At 38.0% G+C, this 23692-nt stretch overlaps 1 protein-coding gene across 3 annotated transcripts in view; it reads left to right on the forward strand.

The window, feature by feature from the left end:
- The first annotated feature begins 438 nt into the window (after positions 1-438).
- CEP135 (centrosomal protein 135) overlaps positions 439-23692 on the forward strand; it is a 59374-nt gene continuing 36120 nt past the window's right edge. For all 3 annotated transcript variants that reach the window (XM_053923136.1, XM_053923137.1, XM_053923138.2), the window contains exons 1-11: positions 439-711; positions 3815-3972; positions 5867-6057; positions 6797-6964; positions 9136-9277; positions 11145-11229; positions 14631-14759; positions 15981-16196; positions 18278-18343; positions 20431-20569; positions 21339-21562. In XM_053923136.1, coding sequence (XP_053779111.1) covers positions 3860-3972; positions 5867-6057; positions 6797-6964; positions 9136-9277; positions 11145-11229; positions 14631-14759; positions 15981-16196; positions 18278-18343; positions 20431-20569; positions 21339-21562 — 1473 coding nt within the window. In that variant the 5' untranslated portion in view covers positions 439-711; positions 3815-3859. The remainder of the gene's footprint in view (positions 712-3814; positions 3973-5866; positions 6058-6796; positions 6965-9135; positions 9278-11144; positions 11230-14630; positions 14760-15980; positions 16197-18277; positions 18344-20430; positions 20570-21338; positions 21563-23692) is intronic.

The following is a 23692-nucleotide window of genomic DNA, read 5'->3' on the forward strand; positions in this document are numbered from 1 at the left end:
AATATTAGAAGTGTTTTGAGTCTCTCTTTATACGTTTGATGATGTATCTGTGACCAGGAATATGCAGTAGGAACTTAATTCTTGTTTTTTCAATTAGCCTATGATGAATTGGTTTCGTTACATATGCTTTTGCTTAAAGTCAACAGGCTAAGTGAGGGTTGGCCGTATAAGGATCTACACGGAGCCTTATTGGGACCTGGGTGTGGGAGCAAAGGCTGTACTGGATGGCTGGCGGGGAAAGCTGCAAAGACATGTGACTTTTAAGCTGGAGGTTACGTGGTGAGTAGGTGTCCACCTTGCCCGTGAAGGTTAATCCTCTGCAGAAACCGGGTTGGGGAACCGTTTTAAGCCCACGTCAGGCCCAGAGGCGGACGCCATCTCTGACGTCCGCTGAGCTTCTGAGTCGGCTGGCCGCCTGGGGGCGCCGTGGCCTCGCACCGCCCCGGCCGACCCGTTTCCGGGCACCGGGGCCCAGCGCCGCCGTCGCCGCCGTCGCCGCCGGCGCGCTCTCGCCGCGCTCTGCTTGGTCTACCGCTCCCGTTACCGAGGCAACGGCGGCGCCTCCGGCGCACCGGCTGGGATCCTCTCTCGGCGCCATTTTCAAACTGTCTTAGCGCCGGAGCCAGTGTTTGCGGCGGAAGCAGCCAACGAGGGAGGCAGGCTCGAGGACGATGCTACAGCAGGCGCAGGGAGCGGCGGCCGGAGCTGCGGGTGAGGCCGGCCGCGGGGTGGGGGGTGGTTGCCGTAGGACCTGGCGGGGCGGCGGCGCCACCTTCGCCTCCCAGGCGGTCCCCGCGGGCCGGGCCCGGGCGCTGCCGGGAGCGAGGCCGCGCGGCCGCGGGGGAAGTGGGTCGCGGCAGGGCGGGGCGGAGAGAGTCCCCGCAGGCTCCGGTTCCGACACAACTTCCCTTCAACCAGGACCGTAAGCTGCATCCAGAGGTCATGCTGGGGCTGCTGCGGCTCCCCGATTGCCTCCTGTGCGGCTCTGCATGGGCGTCTGTGCTATCCGTGCAGATCTGCCAGTACCGACGGATGGGTCGACTTAAGTTAAAATGCCCTCTTCGTTTAAGAATCATACTTGCTCTTTGTAAACACAGAAATGCCCCAGAGTTGAGGACGAAGGCTATTTGTTCATCTTCGTCCCACACCTTGGAATACATCCTACCTTTCAGTCTCAACTATTTTAAGGAAGGAAGGACGCCGAGACAACCTCACTGAAAGCTGTGTTTTGATTTGACTTAGCCCCTGTGCACACAGACGCCCGGGACACTTTAGTAAAACAAGACGTACCAGTTTTCAGACGTCACCCTCCCCGCGCCCCTCCCAGTTAGGCAGGTGGATAGTTCTAAACGCACTTGCGTATCGTGGGGGACGCCAAACCTAACGTTCTGAGTTGTTTTGTTAGAAACATTCAGTATAGCCGCAGTGTTGGATAATGGAGTCGGGGCAGGGGATGGAAACAGTAGCCCCATGGAGGAGGAATGTCTAATACATGCGTCATTGTCCTTGGGAGGATATGTGTTCATCCTTTTCATCTGTTCTTTGTTGATGATTTTTAAATTCACATTCAATCATTCTTTTTCTCTCTCCCTCCCTTTCCCCTCCTCCCTTTCCCTCCTTCCCTCTCCAGGATGTGAGGAAGTATTATTTCTGGGTAACCAAAGTTGGTACCAAAGAGAGGAAATGTTTGAGTGGCGAAGGCCTGCTAGTTCTTGGTTTGACAGGTGTATCTCTGATGTCTCCAGGAGTTTCTCTGAAACACCATGCATCAGTCAGGCTCCTTTTGTGGAAGGAACCTAGAAAGTCCAAAGGGACACCACTCAGAAGAAAAGGTTAGGGAGAGTGGAAAAAGCCAGATTTGTAGAACGGAGTAATCAAGGACAGGTACACGAGATTGGGTAAGTCGAGGTGGCGTGATGCAGAAACCAGAGTGCTGGACAGGACCTGAGAGACCTGACTGCCCGCCCACCTGGCCCCCGGTTTGGGAAAGTTGCTCTCTTGGGGGTCAGTCAGCCTGTCCTCATCTTTGAATAGGGAGGTGGTCTTTGACCTCCTCTGCCTGACCCAGAAGTTGTGAGAATCAAATTTTTCATGTATTCACGGTTTATAAGTCATGAAGAACGATAGAGATGTAAAAGTTTTTATTTGGTTTAGAGTACTAGGACTATTTTCCTGGCAAAGGTTAGAAAAGAGCAAAGTTTCTAAAGAAGTGATGTTTGGATAACTACATTTTAGGGCAGATTGATAGAAAATGTAAATATTTTCAAAAACAGGCATAAAAATGTGTATAGAGACACTTATATGTCTGTGTGCTTTTGATAATTGAAGTAGAATTTACATGGTGAAACTCACAGATCTTACGTGTACTTAATTGAAAAGCTCTGGTAAATATGCACACTTGTGTAACCTCTACCCAAATCAGTATAATATTTTCACCCCAGAAAGTTCCCTCTTGATCCTTCCAGTCAATCTGCACCCCTCCACAGCTCCAGGCTACTTGCTGTTATCATTTCTGTCTACATAGTTTAATTTTGCTTGTTCTTGAACTTTTTATAAATGGAATCATAGAGTATGCATGGGTGGCTTCTATTACTCAGATAATGTTATTCAGATTCATCTATGTGGTTAATATGTATGTGTAGTTCCTCTGCTTTTATTCCTGGGAAGTATTACATTGTATAAATATATCACAGTTTATTTGTCCTGCTGTTGATAAACATATAGTTTGTTTCCAGTTTGGGCTATTATGAATAAAGCTGCTGTGAATATTCTGGTAGAGTCTCTTTGTACATGCTTATTTTTATGTCCTCGAATAAATACCTAGGAATAGAATTACAGAGTTATATAGTAGAAGTCTGTTTAACTTTATAGGAAATTGCCAGATATTTTCTACTAATTTTACACTCTAGTCAACAGTGTAAGGATTCCAGTTGCTCCAAATCCTTGACAACCTTTGGTACTGTACCTTTAATTATGGCCATTCTAGTATGAGTGAAATTGTACCTCATTGTGGTTTTAGTTTGTATTTCTTTGATTACTAATGCTGTTAAGCACATTTTCATATGATTATTCCCACTCATATATCTTTTGCAAGGTGCCTATTCAAGTCTTTAGCCCATTCTCTTATGAGGCTATTTGTCTTTATTAAGAGTTGAATTGCAAGAGTTCTTTATATATTCCTTTATACAAATCCTTTGTTAGTATGAACATGTTCTCCCACTTTTGTTTGCCTTTTGTTTTCTTAATGGAATATTTTGATGAGCAAACATTTTTAATTTGATGAAGTCACATTTTTCAAGTTTTTCTTTCACGTTTAGTGCTTTCTAAAGAGACTTCTCCAAGGGTTCTCTGCCTACCTCAAGCTTGGGAAGATATTTTCTTCTAGAAATGTTACTGTTTTCACTTTTACATACAGTTTAATGAACAGATACTCATTTTAATGCAGCAATAAGAATATCACAAGTACTCTATTTAAATCAATCTACATATTCCTAAAGTCTGCCTACCTAAAGAGAAAAAAAGTAATTGCTTCCTGTTAAAAGAATCTTTTCTTCTTATCATGAAATAATAATAGCTTGAGCCCCGACCAGTGCAGCTCAGTGGGTTGGGCGTCCTCCTGCAAGCCAAAAGTTGCCAGGTTGGCTCCCGGTTGGGACACGAGTCTCAGTGGCAGGCCATTGTCCCTAGGTGGGGGTGTATGAGAGGCAAGGTGGGTGTTTCTTTCCCTTCCCCTCTCTTTAAAAATGAATAAATAAAATCTCTAAATGATAATAATAGCTATAATAATAGAAGGATGTTTCGCTTTTTCTTTTAGGCCTTTAATTTTTGGAAGTGAATAAAGCTGGTTTTGGAAGACAAAATGACTACAGCTGCAGAAAGGAAGTATATTAATATTAGAAAAAGACTGGATCAGCTGGGATACCGCCAGACTCTGACAGTGGAGTGTTTACCTTTGGTAGAAAAACTTTTCAGGTAAAGACGAGACTACAGTTCTAAACCTGTATGATCCTTAATCCAACTTACCTGGTTTCTGATTGAACTTCATGCTTCAGTAAAGCAATGGGTAGGTTTTCAAAAAGCCCTTAAATCATGTGAAGCACATCTGTTCATCTTAGATTCTGCTACTCCATCATCAGTTCAGGGCCTCCACATTTAGGGGTCACCATTTGCACAGTACTAACCAGAGTACACATTTCTGAGGGTTTTCCCTGTGAATAGCATTACAGGTTTTTTAATGTGATTTTCTGATATAATTGGGAGTTCTGTGTCTGCCTCACTCACTGGTCTTTAGTTACTATTATATTAATGGTTCTCTAACATGTGGTTAGTCATTTCTTTAGCTGTTATATGTTACCTTAACGGAAAGATCCTTTGTGATTTTGTTTTCCACGTGAGCGCTATTACTGTGGTTTGAGACCGGAGCAGGGAAATTGCTTAGGTATTGCAATAGGACAAGGATTTTCAGTGAGTGTGCCACAGTTTTTATAGCCTGCAATACCAGCCCTGACTGGCGTGGCTCAGTGGATTGGGCGTCGTCCCACAAATTGAAAGGTCGCTGTTTCAATTCCCAGTCAGGGCACATGCCTGGATTGTGGACCAGGTCCCTAGTTGGGGGCGTGCGAGAGGCAACTGACTGATGTTTGTCTTGGGCATTGATAATTCTCTCCCTCTTTTCCTCCCTCCCTTCCCCTCTCTCTAAAAATAAATAAATAAAACCTTTTAAAAAATGCAGTACCTGACTGTTTAGTCAGAGGCACTGACCTCTTTCCCCTTAGATTGTTAAATTAAAAAATGACAGCAGCCAATGCAGTAATAGTAATCTGGTGTGACTGAATCAAAATTATACCTATTTTTTTTCAGATTGGCAAAAAAATTTTTTTTTGCTACGTTGAGGAATTTTAGTAATTAGTTTATGTGGGCCATGAGATGAAAAAGGTTAAAAATCACTGCAATAGGACTATAAGAAGTGATGACAGAAAAGAGACAATGGATGAAAAATATTTTGTGGTCTTCAGTATGGCCCTGAGATCCCTCCCTGATCCAGTCCCTGCAGCTTCATCTGCCATGTATTGAGCACTTGAAGCTCCCTAAACATACATACACTCTCACCGCTGGTCTCTCTGTATGCTGTTCTATCCGCCTGTGAAGTTCCTTTCTGCTTTTCCATTGCCCGTGTGCTTGGCTGGCTATATGGTCCTCAGGACTCTTGTCACGTCTGTGCTAACTACTTCTTATTATTGGAAACTTCCTTTTGACTCCCATTTAGAATTCAAACTCCATGAGATTAGAGATTAGCTGTATCACTGCTATACCTAGGACAGGCTGAACAAATAGTAGGCACTGAAATATTCGTTGAGTTTATCACATAGTATTACAACTTTCCGACAAACTGTTAGTAGAATATCAGCTCCATGATGACAGTGGATTCTTTATTGTGTCTTCTGTTCAATAAATATCACTGGAGTAAATATTCCACTGATCTATGTTCTTCAAAGTAAGGAACTAATTCTTATTTGTTGTGTACCTGGCACTTGGCATATAACAGTGACTCAGATATTTGTAGAATGAACAAGTAAGTTTCACAGATTCCACAGGGTCAGGTGACTAATAGGACATGGGAATGAGTGAGAGGGGAGATTCAAGATGATTCTAACGATGTATATATATAATGTATAACTTTCAATCGGATCTTGTTTTTAGAAATTTTTTAATCCTTCCTGGTACCTTGAAAGTCTCCTAGTGTCTGTTTTTAGATTTGGGTTGACTTAGCATTAACGTATTGAAGCCTTTTATAATTATATTTTTAGTTATTAGAAAGCTAATAGAATGTTTCCTTGTATTGACGTTTTCTGTTCTTTAATTCTAGTGACCTAGTTCATACAACAGAAAGTCTTCGGAAGTCAAAATTATCTGCTGTGAAAGCTGAAAAAGAAAGTGCCAATTTTGATTTTGTCTTGGAGCCTTATAAACTTGAAAATACGAGATTGAGCAGGGAAAATAATGAATTATACCTGGAATTAATGAAACTGAGAGAACAATCAGCCCAGGACGTTAAAGGTAAAATTTTGTGATTTTTTTTAAATTCCATATTTTTCCCTTTTCATTTTATATGTAGGAAAGGCTAGTTTAATTTTAAAACTATTGATTAAAAAATGTGATCATCTTCTTGCTAACAGCAAGAACATTTCCTGAGAAGTCAAATAAATTTCCATTCCATATCTGTGTTTGTCTACACTGTATCTGGATTAAGTTTTTAGATTTACAGTTGCTATAGAGCAGATTAGATGCTGGAACTGAGGGACTGCTCTTGAAACAACTTTTGTTTTTCCTGTACTGAAAATAGGATTGAGTGAGTTAAAAGCGATATATCATTCTGATTCTTTAATACTCCATCTTTGAGCTAGAAAGTACAATAAAGTGATTTTCAAAAGTACTGGGAAAAGGGTAATTATATGGCTATATTTTATAAATTATAAATTCTCATGTAGTTGAAAGCCCTGTCCAAAACCTGGCATGAATTCTAATTTCTTAGCTTCATACCCTATTTACTGGATCAAAAGTGATGGTTTAGATTAAGCTCATCAGCAGAAGAAAAATATAATTCCCTTTTGTGCTTAATGACTTATTTGCAGTTTTGTTGATAGTGGTAGAAAAGGTAGTAGCCTTTCAAACAAAGCATGCACAAGAATCAGGTAGAGCCTTTCAAATTGATGACTTCTTGTATTTTGTGAATCTTGTATTTTGGAGAAATTTTACAGATTTTTTGATCTGTAAAATAGTCTTTGAATCTTTTAAGAGTTGAAAACTACACTGAAGAAGTGCGCACGTGAAACAGCTGATCTGAAGTTTCTAAATAACCAGTATGTTCACAAACTCAAACTTTTGGAGAAAGAGAGTAAAGCTAAGAATGAAAAAATTCAACAACTTCAAGAGAAGAATTTGCATGCTGTTGTACAAACTCCAGGTAAGTCTCTTTCGTCTCCAAACAAATTACGTACATCTAGTCTTTGGGAGACACTTACGCTGTTGACTGAAATAGGACTTGGGATATTCGTGCTTGGACTTTGGTTTATGAAAAGATATGTTTGGGTAGTCACACAGACTTTTTCATTTCTTTCCGAATATCCCGGTGGTGCTTCTTACCTGTGCTTAGAAACTTACATAATAATAGCTTCTTAGATGTAAGAAGTTTAACTTCAGGGCCCAGGATTTTATTTCCACTGTTTTAAATTCTCTTCCCTATTGTTATTATTTTAGTTGTAAAAGTAATCTATACTCAAAGAATTTGGAAAATACATACTTTCTTCATTTATTTTACTACTTTTAGCATATGCTCAGTAGTTCTCAAGAAAGAGAAAAGAAATGATGGGGCATATCCAAGTTGATGGTGGTCTAGGCATAAGGTTGGAAGAATGTCCAAAACTAGTGACAAGATCGTTGAGATGTATGAACCATGGGATCAAGATTATAGAAGTGACGAGGCGTAGGAAGGTGTCGGACACTGAGACTGGGTAGAGACTGAGAGATTAAAGAGCATGGTGTGGACCAATAGTGATTTGGTCAGATGAAGGTTATGGTCAGAAGGGAGTTGAAGATCTAGAAGCTAGCACAGTTCTAAGTGGCAGCAAAGTCGAGGCACAATCACGTTATGTGCTTGAGGATGAGTGGAGAGGAGACTCAGGAGAGTTGACAGATTAGGTGGAGAAGAATCAGTGGAGCTCAAGATGGCAGGAAATGAAATGGAGAGGCGGACTGTGAGCCCACGGCAGGAAAGATGGGGAAAAGTGGGAAAGAACTCAGAAGTAACTAGAAGGTTGAGAAAAAAAGAGGGTAATCTGGTTTCCTGAGAAAAGAATGGGACAGATTCAACAGAGATTCAGGAGACGTGATCTCTAGATAGTAACTGAATGTAGTGGACTTGGACGGTGAGAGGGATTCTTTCTGTTTCACGTGACTTGTGGGTGGGTGATGGTACTATTTCTTAAGATAGAGAATGGGGGAGGTGGAGCAGGAGTCCACATTTGCATGTGTTGAGGGTGCTACATGGGACATGGTCATTGAGATTTCTAGTATGGTGGGTTATGTAGATCTGTTCGTGGAAGTGCAGTCCCAGATGGAGATTCAAGTTGGGAGTCATTGCAGTATCTTGGGAATTGACGCTATGGATGTGGTAGGAATTAATCTAGTGAGATTGTGCAGTCTGGGAAGAGAGGAGCACTAAAGACCCGAGGGAAGTTTGTATTTAAGGGACTGATGGGAGAAGAAGTTCATTGAAAAGAACTGGGGAGCACCCAAGGAAGAAAATCAGTAGATAAGGGAAGAAGAAAATGATTTGTCCTGTATATGTATATAAGTACAAGCAGGTCATTTAAATACTTTTGAGCCAGTTGCTTCATCTTGAAAGTGAGAGATAAGAGTAGACCAAATTTGTTAAGATTCTAAGAAAGACAGAGTTGTGGGTTATGTTTTTCTTCATGAGGATCCGTGAGTTTTTTAAGTACCTGTCTAATTTTGGTTAGATGCTGGAAAAGGTAGCCATGTGGTTTGCAGTAAGGCAGGATATATTCATTCATAGAAAGAAATGACTCCTACTGTTTTTAAGGATAATTAATTAAAACATTCCCCACTAATTCAGGTTATAGCATGGTTTTATGTTACAGGTGACATTCCATTATATACTAGTTTTGCTACTTAAAATTTCGGTTATCTGCTCTTTTCGCATTGCTTAATGAGCATGTGTACTAAGGCAGTTCTCACTGCCCTGAGCTCCCTGTTTGACAGTTTTCTATTGGTGGTGGCTTCTTGAGCTCACATAATAAACGCCACAAGGTACACTCAACTTTTAATCTTGACAGTATCTGGTCCCCATCTACTGAAAGAGCAGATTAAAGCTGGACACACATGCCAAGCCAAGCATGCAGAAAATAAGCCTTGTGTCATACCGCGTCTGTTGAGGTTTTCAGGAAGGCATCATGTACAGGTCAGATCAGGGTGGGTATTTATGTATGTATCCATGTATAATATGAGCTGGAGGCATACTTTGTAACAAAAAGGCTAATAACCTTCTGGAATATTTAATTCTAACACAGTGGTTGTTTCTTTTTAATTTTTTTAAATACACATTTGTTCTCTTAGGTGGCAAGAAAAGAAGTATTGCTTTCAGGCGCCAGCGTATGCAAATCGACGAACCAGTCCCTCCTTCCGAAGTTACCTCCTATCCAGTTCCTCAGCCAGATGACCCTTACATTGCAGACCTCCTGCAAGTGGCTGATAATAGGTACCTTACATAATTTTTTGTTGACTTGAGTTAATCGATCACTTGATTAACTGTAAATTTCTTGACTGTAGGGCTCTTGTCTCCTTACTTGCTGTATCTCCGGTGCCTAGCAGAGAACTTTGCACAAGCACTCAGTTCATACCTTTCTGAATGTATTCCGCATATAGAATGCTTTTACTTGTGTTGAAACTTTGGTTACAGATAGATCAGATGCCTCATGTTTCTGTCCCTATTTGCTTTAAAACAGTTTAGTGCCATCTAGAACCTTTCAGTAGAGTTGCTTTGACGTTTAGTTTCATCATCCAAAGTAAAGTTACATTTTCCAAGACTCTTGTTACTTCAGATATATGTCAAATGCTGATGGACATGGATAGATTTGTAACTGGCTTTGAAATTCTCGCTTCGTGATTCTTTAGCTCTTCATGTTTGTATTTGCTTAAATTCGGATCAGATGTAAATTTCCTTCTAATTAAAACTTTGTTAAGCTTTCAAGGGAAGGCATGATACAAGTGTGTTGGGCATGATATAAAATTGAGTAAGATGGTGTCACCGCTTTAGAGAAGTTTGCAATCTGGTAGTGAGGGTGAGACGAGAGAAATACTCAGATGCCACTGAGAGAAGTAGAAGGGGTTCGGAGGAGCAAGAGAGCTCTAGTGACAGCTGTGGCCATACCTGGAGACACACTTTCAGATATGGAACACACCACTGGAGGCAGTGCAGATAATTGTTAATGTTGACGTCATGTAGAGAATATGGGGCAGTTTTTCCATTTTATTAATTTCAGTGTAACAATCTAAAAAGGTGCTTTGGTTGAGGTACTCATTAGGATCCCTTAGCTAAAGTATCCTCACACATATTATGTACCTGTATTTATGTAGTTATCTGACCTTAACCATGAAATAGGTTGTGTTCCTCCATTGCAGTTATAATCTAGGGCTTCTTAGGCAATGTGTTAGTAGTATTTAAGGAGTTTTTTGGCCGCATATATATATCGTTTTCTGTCTTTATCTTTCTCCTTTTCATTTTTCTTTTCTATCAAACCATCGTAGGTGGCATTAGTCTCTTGATTATCTTGTTTGTTTTAATTTGCACATGCATGTTGTGTTTTCATTCAGTCATTTGTGCATAAATGTGAGTGCAATTGCGTATGTACTCTTCTCCGAAAGCCAGATTAGTAGAAAATGTTGGTTCCAGTAATAAGCAGCGACAAGCTGTGTCCAGCCTCTCTTACTCCACCCCATGGAAAATCTTTCTTAAAAGCAGACCTGGCCTCAGGCTTTACCTTTCCAGTATGAAAGTGGTTGTATAATATATGTTAATGCTTGAAAAGATTGGATGTAATACAAATACATTTGGGCAATTGTAGGATTCAGGTAATTGGGATAAATCTTGATTCGGTTAGAATTAACAAGTGCCAGAAAAGAGTAGCAGGTTTTTTGCTATAATTACTTGGGAAATTGTAGGATTTCTCAATATTTTTCTTCTTTCCAGGATTATAGGGTAGGTAGTTTATTATAAAATACAGGGTCAGAAAACTCATGTAAGACCTTTATTTCACTTAATAATCTTATGAATTTTGGATACCCTCAATTTTCTGAACCTAATAATTAGCAGCAGCATCTGAAAGAGTTGTCCTAAGGATCAAAAGTCAGTAAGTAGGTCTGAGTTTTAAATTATTTACCACTCATTTTTTTCAGCTGTTCTTATGAAATTAACTTTGCATATTCTCTATGCATGGCACAACACTTCATAATCCATTGAGAAACAGAAAGTAGAGGATTTATAAAAGAACGTATCTAGTTTTATTTCTTATTACTTTGTATTTCTTAACAAAAGTATACTGGCATTAGTTATAAATGTGTTTCAGAATTCAAGAACTTCAACAGGAAGTCCATCAGTTACAAGAAAAATTAGCAGTGATGGAAAGCGGACTGAGAGATTACAACAAGCAGGTAGGATTTTTATTTATTTGCATAGGAAGGGTCGAGATGGATATACTTGGATTGTAAATAGAATTGGTTACATTTGATATTACTGATACTGAGTTTTTATACAGCTTTTATCTTTTTTCATTAATTTGTTAATTTGTTAATAGCTGGAATGGCTTAGACGGCTTTGGAGCAATTCTAGTCTATTCACTACATTATTCATTTAGGTGAATAGTAGTTTTTCATTTAGTTTTGTTATTTTGTTTTTCTTTTAGGTGAATCATCTACTTATATATAATTTTATGACTCTATTACTGTTTTCATCTAGGAGATATTTTATTAAAGTATGCAGTGCTTTATAATGGTCTTTTAATTTTTTTTTTACTCTAAACTTATAAGTTTTGTCATTTTGAACGTAAGTTTCTTTGAAAGTTACTCCTCTGTTGCTATATTTTTTGTGTTGTTTTTTCCCTTACAAGAAATAGTGTCTTATAACACATCTTTCAGAAGAGGTGGGGGAGCTGATAGACACAGACACAGGTCACAGCCACACGACCTTTGTTCTCTCACACTTCCCCTTGGTGTCCTGACTAAATGCTGATTTGGGTAATTATGGGCTTCCTTTCTTAATACGCTTACTGAAGTTTAAATTGGGTAACACGTTTTCCATTTTCTGCATTTTTTTGGAGTGATGTGATTTGCACATGAAATATAGATTTAACTTACGTGTTGGTATAACTCTTATATTCGTAAAGTACTTTGAAGATTATTTGGATAAAAATGGAGTTAAAAGAAAAATTATAGTAATGTCAGCCAAAAAACTAACTTAAGGAGAGATGTTTATAATATCAAATATGCACATGAATGGAATATTATTGGTATTTTTAACCTCTAATCACGTTTTCATCACATTCTTTTGAAGAAGTACTTTATGAATGTAAACCCACCAGTCTTCACCGTCTGCCAGATGGCTGCGGTATCTGGAGAAAACAGCCTGACTGTTCTGATGCAAACTGCCAGTCTGTTGCGGTTATCAGTCTCCACTAAGTCCATTCTGCTGCCTGTCTTTCTTTCCCCCTTGAGTTCTGTTTTTCTCAGCATCTATTCTAAATTTTGCTGTTCTCTCAAACTATTTCCCAACCTATAATACCCTCCTCCTCAGGATATCACCTTGTTTCAACTTCCTATCTCTGCCTTTAAAAGTAGCAGGATTCACACTCAGGCTCTCAAGACTTAATGGGTAGGATAATGTTCTTCAAGTGTAAGGTTTAGTCTTTCTTGCTTCTCTTTTTGGTCCCATTTCCTCTCTTCTCCTTAAGACCTTGCTTTAATGGATTGTTCTTTCTTCACCAAACACTTATATGGCCACATTATAATTATTAATTCTTTTAAGCTTCGTAACAGTCACAGGAGAAGGTATTAATGATAGTCATCACTACCATCCCTTAAAAATAAATCCCTTAACTCTCCTTCCTCTTCATTGCAGCTCTTCTAGAGCATCTTACTCTTGTCTCCACTTCTTTACCTCCTTCTCACTCCTCAACCTATTGTAGTCTGGCTTCTCCCTACCTGCCCCGGCCCCCACTACATAAATCGGTGTGGTTAATGACACTGGTGACATTAATTGCTAGATCCAAAAAGGTACATGTAGTCTTTACTTTCCTGACCTACTTTGTAGTATTTGACATTATTGATAATTTCTCATTGAAACCCTTTCATGACTTCATTTTATTTCGGTTTTCTTTTTTCTTTGTTTTTTTTCCTTTACCCGTACCCTGAAATATTACTGTATTCCAGGATTCTGTCTTTGACCTTTTCTACTGTCCCTGTATGTTTTCTCCGGTGGTCTCACCCACTTTCTTGATTTAAAATATTGCCTTATGTTGATGCCTCCCCCAAACTACTTCAGGCTTGAATCTCTCCTGAGCTCCAGACCCATATATCCAGCTTAATACTGGCCATTTCCACTTGGATAAAGGCTCTTCCTACTCATCTGCCTAGTGCTGAACTGTCTTCTGCCTCAAATCTGTTTTTCCTCCTGCATACCCTCCTGTGTTTGGTAGCGTCACCGTCTGCCCAGCCAACATTCTGTAGTCTTTCCAGACCTCGTGCTCTGTCCTTCACGTACTGCTCGTCCAGTTCCATCAGTTCTCCTGCCTGAGCGCTCCTTACAGGTATTTGTTCTGCCCTCCCCGATCCCACTGTTTTATTTTAGTCCTTGCTCATCTCTCCTGCATTCCTACAGCACTTTTCCCTGTTTCTGGTTTTATTCTTTCAAATTCTTACTTTATTTGAGAGTAATCTTTTCTCCTTGGCTAAATATTCAGTGTTGATCATGATTAGTTCCTGCCCAATTCTTCAGACTCATCCCCAACCATTGGTTTCCTTGCACATTACAGTCCAGTCATACCGAGCCGTTTCTGCTCCTTCAGACACACCATGTTGTTTTATGCTCTGTGCCACTCCTGGAACATCCTTCCTCCCCTTCACAGCACAATTTATAACTTCTCTGAGCATAATTTTTTTTGTAAGACGTGCACTAACTTCCACAGTTGTACACATATCATGAAGAATGAATCACTTCATTCCCTTAACTACTTTGATGCCATATGCCTATTTCCTTTATTCTACCTTAACAAACATTCTACCTTAGTCACATTACACAGTGATTATTGGTTTACTTGCTAGTTTGCACTGTAAAGCTGTGTTCTTGAAAGTCAGGGGCCATGTTTTATTTATCTTTGTATACCTAGAACTGTGCTCGAGAATTGGTGAATTGAATGCTTGGTGTTTATTTTCAGTTTTGTTTTTTGGGGTTTTTTTTTAAACCAAAGCTTGAATGTGTGTGGGTTTTTCCAAGTTCTTGCATGTGAATTCATGATTGACAAGTAAGTGTGAATTCATGATTGACAGTGATCTTTTTGATTATACATTTGTTGTTTTCTAAATGACAGATAACTAATTAAATTCACACCCAATTTGTATCCTTTTTAATATTGAGTTTCAGTAGCAATTCATTTTTCTTTGTGTTTTAAATTTGTTTGTTTATTTTACAGTTATTGAACTAAGCACTGGAAGTAATTCAGACTCAGTTTCAATACTCAGCAGTTTTTTTTTATATAAATATGCTAATCTTAGAGCAGGAAAAAAAAACCCAAAACTGAATTAGGAAGAATGTGTTTAATTGAAATGCTTATGAAAGCTATGTTGACAATTCTTATGTTGACATTTCTGTGTTTTTTATTTTTGCTCCACATATATGTATGTCACAGTCTCATAAACGTGGGGGTACATATATGGATGTTAATCTCATATACACTGTTCAACATAAGAAAACGGAAGTATAACCAAATGTTTATTCAGTGTTAATCATTTTGGCTCAAAACTAAATTTTTTAAAATGATACCATGACCGTATGTCTTCAGATTGAGCTAAGGGAAAGGGAGATAGAACGGCTGTCGGTTGCACTGGACGGCGGCCGCGCCTCGGACATCCTCTCCCTGGAGACCAGAAACAAATCCAACGAAAAGCTCATCGCACATTTAAATATTCAGGTAATGACTTTTATCGTTACCTTACTGAGGGTGTAAACTCCTGGCTGTCTACGATGGCCCGCGGGGCTGTAGGAGGAACAGGATTGTTCACTGAGGTGCTGTGCGCAGTGGGGAAAACGTGATAGAGTCAGTGAGTTCCGATAAAAAGGGCCGCTGTTGAAAAGTCCTGTTTGTAAAGAATTCTTAACGAGGCAGGAACATACACACCGCGATGTTAAATACTTAAAAGAAGAGAATAAACTGTAGAGACAATGTGATCTTTAATTTGCTTTTTAAAAATGTGTATATAAACTCAGGGGAAACACTGGAAGAAAATAAACCAAAATATGATAACAAAGTTTATCTTTATGTGATGGGATATTCTTCTTTATCACTTTATTTATTTTCAAAAATTTTGGGACGATATTTCTTTATAATGTAGAAAAGAGGATTTAAAAAATAAATACAAATATTAAACTTGTAGTTTTTAAGTACTTGTGTAGAAGGTTCCCTGCCATGCATTTGACCTAAAAGTGAAAGAACAGATCCAGAAAGCATAACGCGTGATCCTTAGAAATGTAGACATTTCGGTGCTGCCCGGGGCGGACCACAACAGAGGAAGGCACCACTCTCAGCAGCGGTTCTGGAGTAGTACTGTCCAATACAAAATATTTTATGAGCCATGTATACTACTTAAAATTTTCTAGTAGCCAGATTACAAAAATAAAAAGAAACAGGTAAAATTGATTTAACAGTGTACTTATCTTAATGTAGCTGAAATATTATATCAATATGTATTTCACATTGTAAAATATAATTGAGGTATTTTACATTATTTTTTTGTGCTAAGTCTTTGAAATCTTGTGTATATTTTACCTTTATAGCACATCTCAGTTTGGACTAGCTACGTTTGAAGTGCTCAGGAGCCCCATGTGGAGGCTGGCGGCCACTACATTGGATAGCATTGTCTAGAGTAATATTATCGTCGTAGTGATGTTCTCATCAGAACTTTAGAACTTGATGTATGTCGGAAAAGTATTCACACAAAAAATGCGTGGCTTTATTAAATCCCACATTTTCAGTTTTGCAAATCAAAACAATATAAGTTTGCAAATGTAAAATGGTTGTGGTTTTAATTTTCGGTATTTTAAAAATACAGTATTTTGAAATATTTTTTGGAGAGTTTAGTATTTAGGATAGTTTTCCATTTCATATTTCTTATAAATTATAAATTCAACTTAGGTTGACTTTCTTCAGCAAGCTAATAAAGACCTGGAGAAACATATACAAGAGCTTATGGAAACAAAGGAAACAGTGACTACTGAAGTAGTTAATTTAAGTAACAAAAATGAAAAACTCTGCCAAGAATTAACCGAAATAGACCATTTAGCACAGCAGTTGGAAAGACATAAAGAAGAAGTGCTTGAGACTGCTGATAAAGAACTTGGGGAAGCAAAGGTATGTTTGGGGGGGAGGCAGTGTTCCTTCATTCTCCGGGAACATCGTGAGCGTGAGCCCTTTGATACACGTTCAGGTCCTTTGATTTGTTCGTTTTGTAATTCGTGTTTTTCTAAAGTGTTTTACACGCTCTAAATGCTGGCATTTGTTCTCGTTGTTTGTGTTTGTTTCTGAAATACACCTGTCGAGGTAGTTCTCTACAGTGTGCCCTATTTTCCTTCAATATTTCCATCTGCCCTTTTATCTCTGCATTGTGAGTGAACTTCAGAAATTTGTTGTCTTTGTCATGTTGTGCTCATAAACCCTTTAAATGCTTAAAAAAACAACTGTATATGCCCTTGAAAAATTTTAAGTATTCTATCTTTAAATTTATGTAGATGCAAAGGATATAATTTCGTCTGTTGTAAATATTGATCTCTTAGAATAAAACTGTCACGTCATCTTCTAAATGTAGCCACTAGAATCCAAATACCCCTTTCTTGAAATCCTCACAAAATTTTATCCTATGTTTGAATATCTTTTTATAATCACCCTATCAAATGGCTTTGCAATAAAAAATATGTAAAGTGAAATGTTTCATTTTTCACAATGTCCTGTAACTCTGAGGTTGAAAGTGTTAACCCTTTCCTCCACATAGCATTATCATTACACTTATTAGTAATCAGAGGATCAAAGTGACAAATATATCACACATTTTGATAAATACTTATTAAATAAAAAACTAAAATTTTATTGGAAATACATTTCTTAATGAGATAAAATGGGAGAAAATAGTGTCTTACCTAGAATTTGTTTTGGCCAGCCCCAACATTGCAGATTATCTTTTTGTCTGGTGCTTCAAAAGTTGCTCATATCTTGAGACAGTGAGACATTACATGTATGTCTTTAGTTTGAAAAGTGGGGGAAAGGCAGTTATGAGAGAGAAGGTAGGAGAGGAGACCCCCACATTACCTAGACCACAAGCAGATAGATTCTCAGGTAAATAATATTTAAGAAGGACTATATGTGCAAATTAAGGATCCAGACAATGATTCCTTAAAAACATGTATATATAATTGTTTTACATAATATTTGGAAAGTCTTCATGTTATCTCAGGAATGGGCATAACCTAGTTTGAAGACCACCGTTATAGTACATCACTGAATTAAGTTTATAGTGTCACCTCCACTACCTAGTTAAATAGATTGGAAACTACCTCACCATAATAAAGGCCATGTGTGAAGAGCCCACAGCTAACATCACACCCAGTGGTGAAGAGACTGAAAGCTTTTCCTCTAAGATCAGGGATAAGGCAAGGATGCTCATTCTTACCACTTCTGTTTAACAGAGTACTGGAAATCCTAGCCAGAGCACTTAGGCAAGAAAAGGAGATAAAATACATTCACATTGGGAAGAAAGAAGTAAAATTATGTTGCCAAATGACATGACCTTTTAGGTGGTTTTTAGTTTTTTTAGGTAGAAAACTCTAAAGATTTCACACGTACACATACACACAACAGAACGGATACATCCAGCAAAGTTGCAGGATACTAAGGCAACACACAAAAATCAGGTGTGTTTTGATGCGCTAATAATTAAAATCTAAAAAGCAAATGAATAATCCCATTTACAGTAGCATCAAAAAGAATAAGATACTTAGGAATAAACTTAACCAAGGAAGTGTGCACTGAAAACTACAAAATAGTGCTGAAAGAAATTAAAGAAGACAGTTGTAGGACAGAGGATCCAGGCTGGTAGTCATGGGTGCGGGGAAAGCAATGGGATAGGAAGATGAGGAAACGAGAGAGCTGTAGGATGAATTCTAAAACCGGGCTTCCAGGACAGTCCTACAGGTACACAGGCAAAGAAGAGTTTTCAGTTGTCACAGATAGCTCCCTGTAAGCATTCAGGATACCAAGAAATTAAAGAGAAGCCTCAATTTTGCCTCTTCTTCGTTGAAATTTAGGCTTAGGTCTAAAGCCTCAGATATCACTGGTGAGAGGGAGCATAAATTACATGAAAATGATCATATTTGCGGTGTGACTTATTGCTGAGTATTCTTGATTTTTAGGTATTTATCTAATAGGCTTTTTATTCCTAGAAAGAGATTAAAAGAAATCTTTCTGAGATGCGGAATCTTGAAGAAACAATGGCAAAACTTCAACTGGTAAGTATGCGTCATACTGAATCACCAGAACTTCTGGTAAGAAAATTTTTGTGCTTTATTTTACATATGTATTTTTTACTTAGATGTAATTTACACATCATAATAATCACTCTTTTAAGTGTACAATTTAGTGGTTTGCTATAGTCACTAAGCAGTGCAGCCGTCACTGCTGTTACATGACAGGACATTTTTATCATTCCAAAAAGAAACTTCATGCCACGAGCAGGCACTCCCTGTTTTCCTCCTCTGTTCATCCCCTGACAGCTAATAATTTACTTTCTGTTTCTGTAGATTGCCTACCCTGGATGCTTACATAAACGGAACCATCCAAATATGTGGCTTTTTGTGCCTGGCTTCTTTCATGTGCCACATTTTCAGGGTTCATGCTTATAGCATGTATCCAGGGTTTCCTTTTTATGGCTGAATAATAATTTCATTGTATGGATATATTTAGTTCGATTTATATTTTTAGTTTTTTTAATGTTTTTTTAAATTTGTAGTTTATTTGTATTTATTTTATTTTATTTTTATTCAGTTACAATTGTCCAATTTATATTTTTATAATGCCTCGATCTCATATATAGTACTTGGCAAGTTAAATTCAAATTTGAAAAACCTGTTAGGAATTTTCCATTCTTTTAACTACCTCATGACTTGTCAGTTTATAAATATTAAAACTAGAAATCAGTAATTACTTGATGACACTTGACTTTTATTAAAATACTCATTCCTCTTTTAATAGCTTTGTTTGGTACTGCAAACCATTTTCCTAGTCGTATTATTTGTTTTTCAAATCAGAATGTTAGTAACCATTCAAACATAAGCCTAGACATAGAATGTTGTCCTACACAGTCTAAAACTGGCAGAGTGTCTTGCTTATGGGTAGAAATTCCTGGGTGGCCACCCAAAAGATTATTGAGGATTTTTTTAATAGCTTGTTAAATTGGATGAGTTTCTGCTAAGACTGGAAACAAAGCCTAATACTAATTTCCGGGTTTTCTTGTTATGTATACTCTGTATACATTCTAGTGTGCCGTGTTCTGGTGGCATCAGACAAACTTAGAAATGAAGCCATTGTGATATGCTGGCACATAGTACGTGCTCAAATGCTTGTCGATTTTTATATGCTCACTATGGACAACATATCACCGTGGCTTTCTTTTTATTCAAGTGTAGGTATTCAGTTCAATTCAATATTGAGTAATGGAATTAGCTAAACCTGCTAAATGTTGTCCACTCTTTAGTCTCATAGATATTATACATTTCTCCCAGGAGGTCAATAAACAGAAAGTAGACAAACGTCTATATGTTTGATGATGTTTTTACATAGTGAAACTCAGCATAAGCTCCATGAGAGCAGGGATTTTTGCTGTTTGTTTGCACACTAGAAGAAGTTAAATGTGATTGGAAGCGCTGGTGTCAGAACTCTGACCAAGTTTTACCAGTGTTGGCAGACAGTAAGATGTTGCTGTGCTTACTTTCTGACCTTTTCTGTCTTCTCTAATAGTGCCATATTTTATGTATTTTAAGGTAAATACTGATTTCTATAGCTAGCATTAATTAAGCACTTGCCATCTGCTGGACACTGTGCAGAGTGCTTCACCTCCGTAGATTTCTTCTCGCCAGTGCATCGTTGGTGTCCAGTTACTGGTCCAGTCCCGCTGTGCAGATGAGGTTGAGAGAATAACGTAGTTACATCCCTGTGGTACTCTTAGAACACTATGTCTTTCTTCTGCCCTCCTCTAAAAATAAAAAAGCTTTAAATTTTTTTATTGTACAAGTAAATATTTATTTTTTAAATATAGGACAATTTGCTAAACAAATTAAAAGAAAATAAAAACCTAGTAATTCTATTACTCAGAAAAGAACACCATTGACATTTGCGTTTTATGTTGCTTTTAGCCACAACTGATAATTAATTTAGTTGAAACCATACATTTGACTAAAAGTGTATGTGTGTGTGTATATGTGTGTGTGTGTATTTGAGTTACTCTTAAATAAGCATGCTTTTAAAAATATCTCTTTTAAGTGCTATGATATTTTATAAAATTGTTTTGAAATCCTGATTATGGTATTAAAATTTGCAGGAATTAAACTTATGCCGTAAGGAGAAAGAGAGACTGAGTGATGAACTCCTTATAAAATCAGACCTGGAAACTGTTGTTCATCAGCTTGAACAAGAAAAACAAAGACTCAGCAAAAAAATTGAAAGTTTTGGAGTTACAGGTAAAATGTAAAATGTTGAAAACTTACAAAGTGATTGTGATTTCCTCCTGATGTCTTATTTTCCTTAGTAGATGGTCTCTCATTCATTCAGTGCTTGTGTACAACAGCAGCCATACGAGGCACCGTAGGTGCAGTAGAAAACCTTTATCCCTCAAGGGCCTGGCAGAATTCTTTTTACTTGGATTAGTAAAGGAAGCCCTGCTTCAATATTTTCAAATAGAAGTCTATTCTTTGAGGCAAAATGACAATAGAATTATATAAGACTAAGGGGAAGACTATTCTAAAAGTGAAAAATTGAAGAACAGGATTTTTATAAGGAAATGCAGTTCTATCACTTGAGAGTATACACACACACAAATGAAGTAGGCTCCTTTTCTGCCAGGTGCCAGTCTTAAATGAGATTTTTTAAGAAGCACGTAAGAATTCATACATTCATTCATTCATTCATTCATTCGACAAATGTTTATGAGCCTGCCGTGTGCCAGGCTGTTTTGGGTACTGGGATATGATGGTAAACAAGATGCACAAGGTCCCTGCTCTCATGGGACCTTTGTTCTAGTCAGAGAAACAAACTGGTGTCTCTCTAAAGACTACTTCTCTCCTTTTCTCTCAGTATTTGCTTCTTCGATATCTAGCAGTTATAGGTGATGTACAAAACAGTTAACGATTTTTAGTAGCTTGCATTCCAAAAGTAATAGATACAGTTTATTTGGCTAATTATATGATTTAAATGCAGCACTTTTAAGATTGAATTACTTTTCACTTTCAGAAAGAGAACTTACTTTGGAAGTTGAGCGGATGAGGCTAGAGCATGGAATAAAACGTCGAGACAAGTCACCTTCTCGTTTAGATGCATTTCTGAAAAGTATAGAAGAAGAACGAGATTTTTATAAGAAAGAGCTAGAAAGACTCCAGCATATAATACAACGAAGATCTTGCTCTACAAATTGTTCTGCACGTGAAAAAACTCCAACATCTAAAATGCTAGAAAAGGTAATAACTCTTTATCAGTGTAATTGAAAGGAGAATATCTTTTTGAACAAACTTCTCTGGTTTATTACTGTATCAAATCTAACTTTGTTCACACTTGCTTTTAAGAACTTTCTTAATTTTGATTTTTGTTTCCGTCCATGACCTGAACTATAGGAACACTGCATTAATTAGGAAAACTACTCAAGAACAAAGCATGACATACTGATTTCTAGAACTTAAGGAAAGATTGAGTAGCTCTTTACATACATAGGAGGAGTGCAAGGGCTTCTGGGCTTCCAGAAACCGGAACCCGGAACTCATGCCAGTGGACATTTCTTCTCTTTCTACCCTTTACTTTTGGCATCAGCTGCATTTTCTCTCTCGAAGTAGAGTGGTTTTATCCACATGGCAGGCACCATGGTTTCATGCCATTCCCAGCCTTGGACTAGTCAGAAAAGCGGATCACATGGTACAGACCAGGCATCCCCGTGTTAATCACGCAACAGGAGAAAATAGTGAGTGGAGCTGGGTGCCAGGGTGCCGGGCAGATCGGCCCATTCTCACTACAGCCACCTTCACAAGTTGGTACTCTAAAGATGTATATTAGGTAGTTAGTTAGTCATGATTCGTGCGAGATTAAAATCATCAGTCTCTATTTTAGGTCTTAATTGTTTTCACTGTTCTATGAGTATCATTGTTTTGTGAGTATCATTTGAGTTCTTTAGGGGTTTTTTTGTTTGTTTTTTTCTGGCTTTGGAGCCATAGGAGTTCTGGAGGTTTATTACCCTAACATTACTACACACTAGATAAAATTAGGGGAAACTGGGAGTAAAGTCATTAAAACTCAAAACATTTGATTTCAGACTTGGCTGAATTGGCCAATGCCATCATCGTTTTCCTGAACATCCTGTCAGTTGTCAAATGGTTTTGAGTCATTTTCTAATTAGACTTTGTTTTTTAACCTCATTGACTAATGGCTGAATTTGATTTACAAGTGTCAGTATAAACACTATTTTATTTTATAAGCAGATGAATTGGTGGGAAAATACAGTGTAAATTAATTTACGTTACGGAGTTATTTTTTTAATCCCCATACATAGTTGAGACTCATGAAAAATAACTCACTAAATTTGTCACCTTCATTGTGTAGGAGAATCTTCCACAAAAATGGTTGATTAATTTAATCAAATATTTATTAAATAGAACTGAGTAGATAAATATTTCAGAGCTTTTAACCTAAAGATTCAATTCAGTTGCTTGGTGTAGATTCAGTTGAAAGACAAATGAGAGATTTTATTAAGGTACTGGTAAAATCAAGAGAGACATTTTCCTCTTTCAATTTTATTTACTTTCTTGAAATGTTCTAATGTTAACTGATGTGAATAAAGAATTCATTTTCCAAATCTCAGAAGTTGAGGTGTTCAGAGCATTGTAGGGTCCCGGTGATAAATCGGAGGCATGGAAGGGAAGTGGGTATGTTCACTAGGGAAACGGTGGAGTGTAAGACAGTTGTGAGTGCTGAGACTAGAGAGGGCAACCCCACTGGAAACTGGGTATTTTGAACATGTTTAGAAACGCTTTATTGGCAAACAACAAAGACAGCTCCAAAGCTGGCTTTGGTATAAGCTGTGAGTTTTCAACCCCTGCTTTATGGGAAATTTAGGCACAGATTCTTGGGATTACAATAACTCAGAAAAAAATGCTGACATTTTTAATGGCAAGGGTCTTTGTCAACAAAACATTTGTTGATTCTCTGTTGTCTATGTATGGGGTCGGGGAGGTCACTGTCCCCTTTCACCTTGTTCTCGCTGTGGTTCCAAGGGCAAGTTTTGAGTATAGTGTAGTGGAAAGTGCATTGGAGTTGGAGGCCTGTTGAAAGTACAAACTCCACAAACTGGCTTTATGAACTTGGCCAAGTTATCTAACTTCATGGAACTTTGGTTTCCTCATTCGCAAGGTAAGGAAAGTAACTAAAACCTCTTGTGAAGATTGTATGAGATGATTTGCATAAGGGTCTAGTATAAAATCTAGTTCCTAGTAAATGTTTCATTTCTTTATTACTTGCTGGTTCAAAGCAAATCAAGTCTAGGTCAAAAGTCAGATTCAGTTCATCAAATACATACCAAGGCACTAGAAGTATGAGGTAAAGAA

The sequence above is a fragment of the Desmodus rotundus genome, chromosome 4, assembly GCF_022682495.2.
Source record: "Desmodus rotundus isolate HL8 chromosome 4, HLdesRot8A.1, whole genome shotgun sequence".
Lineage (NCBI taxonomy): Eukaryota > Metazoa > Chordata > Mammalia > Chiroptera > Phyllostomidae > Desmodus > Desmodus rotundus.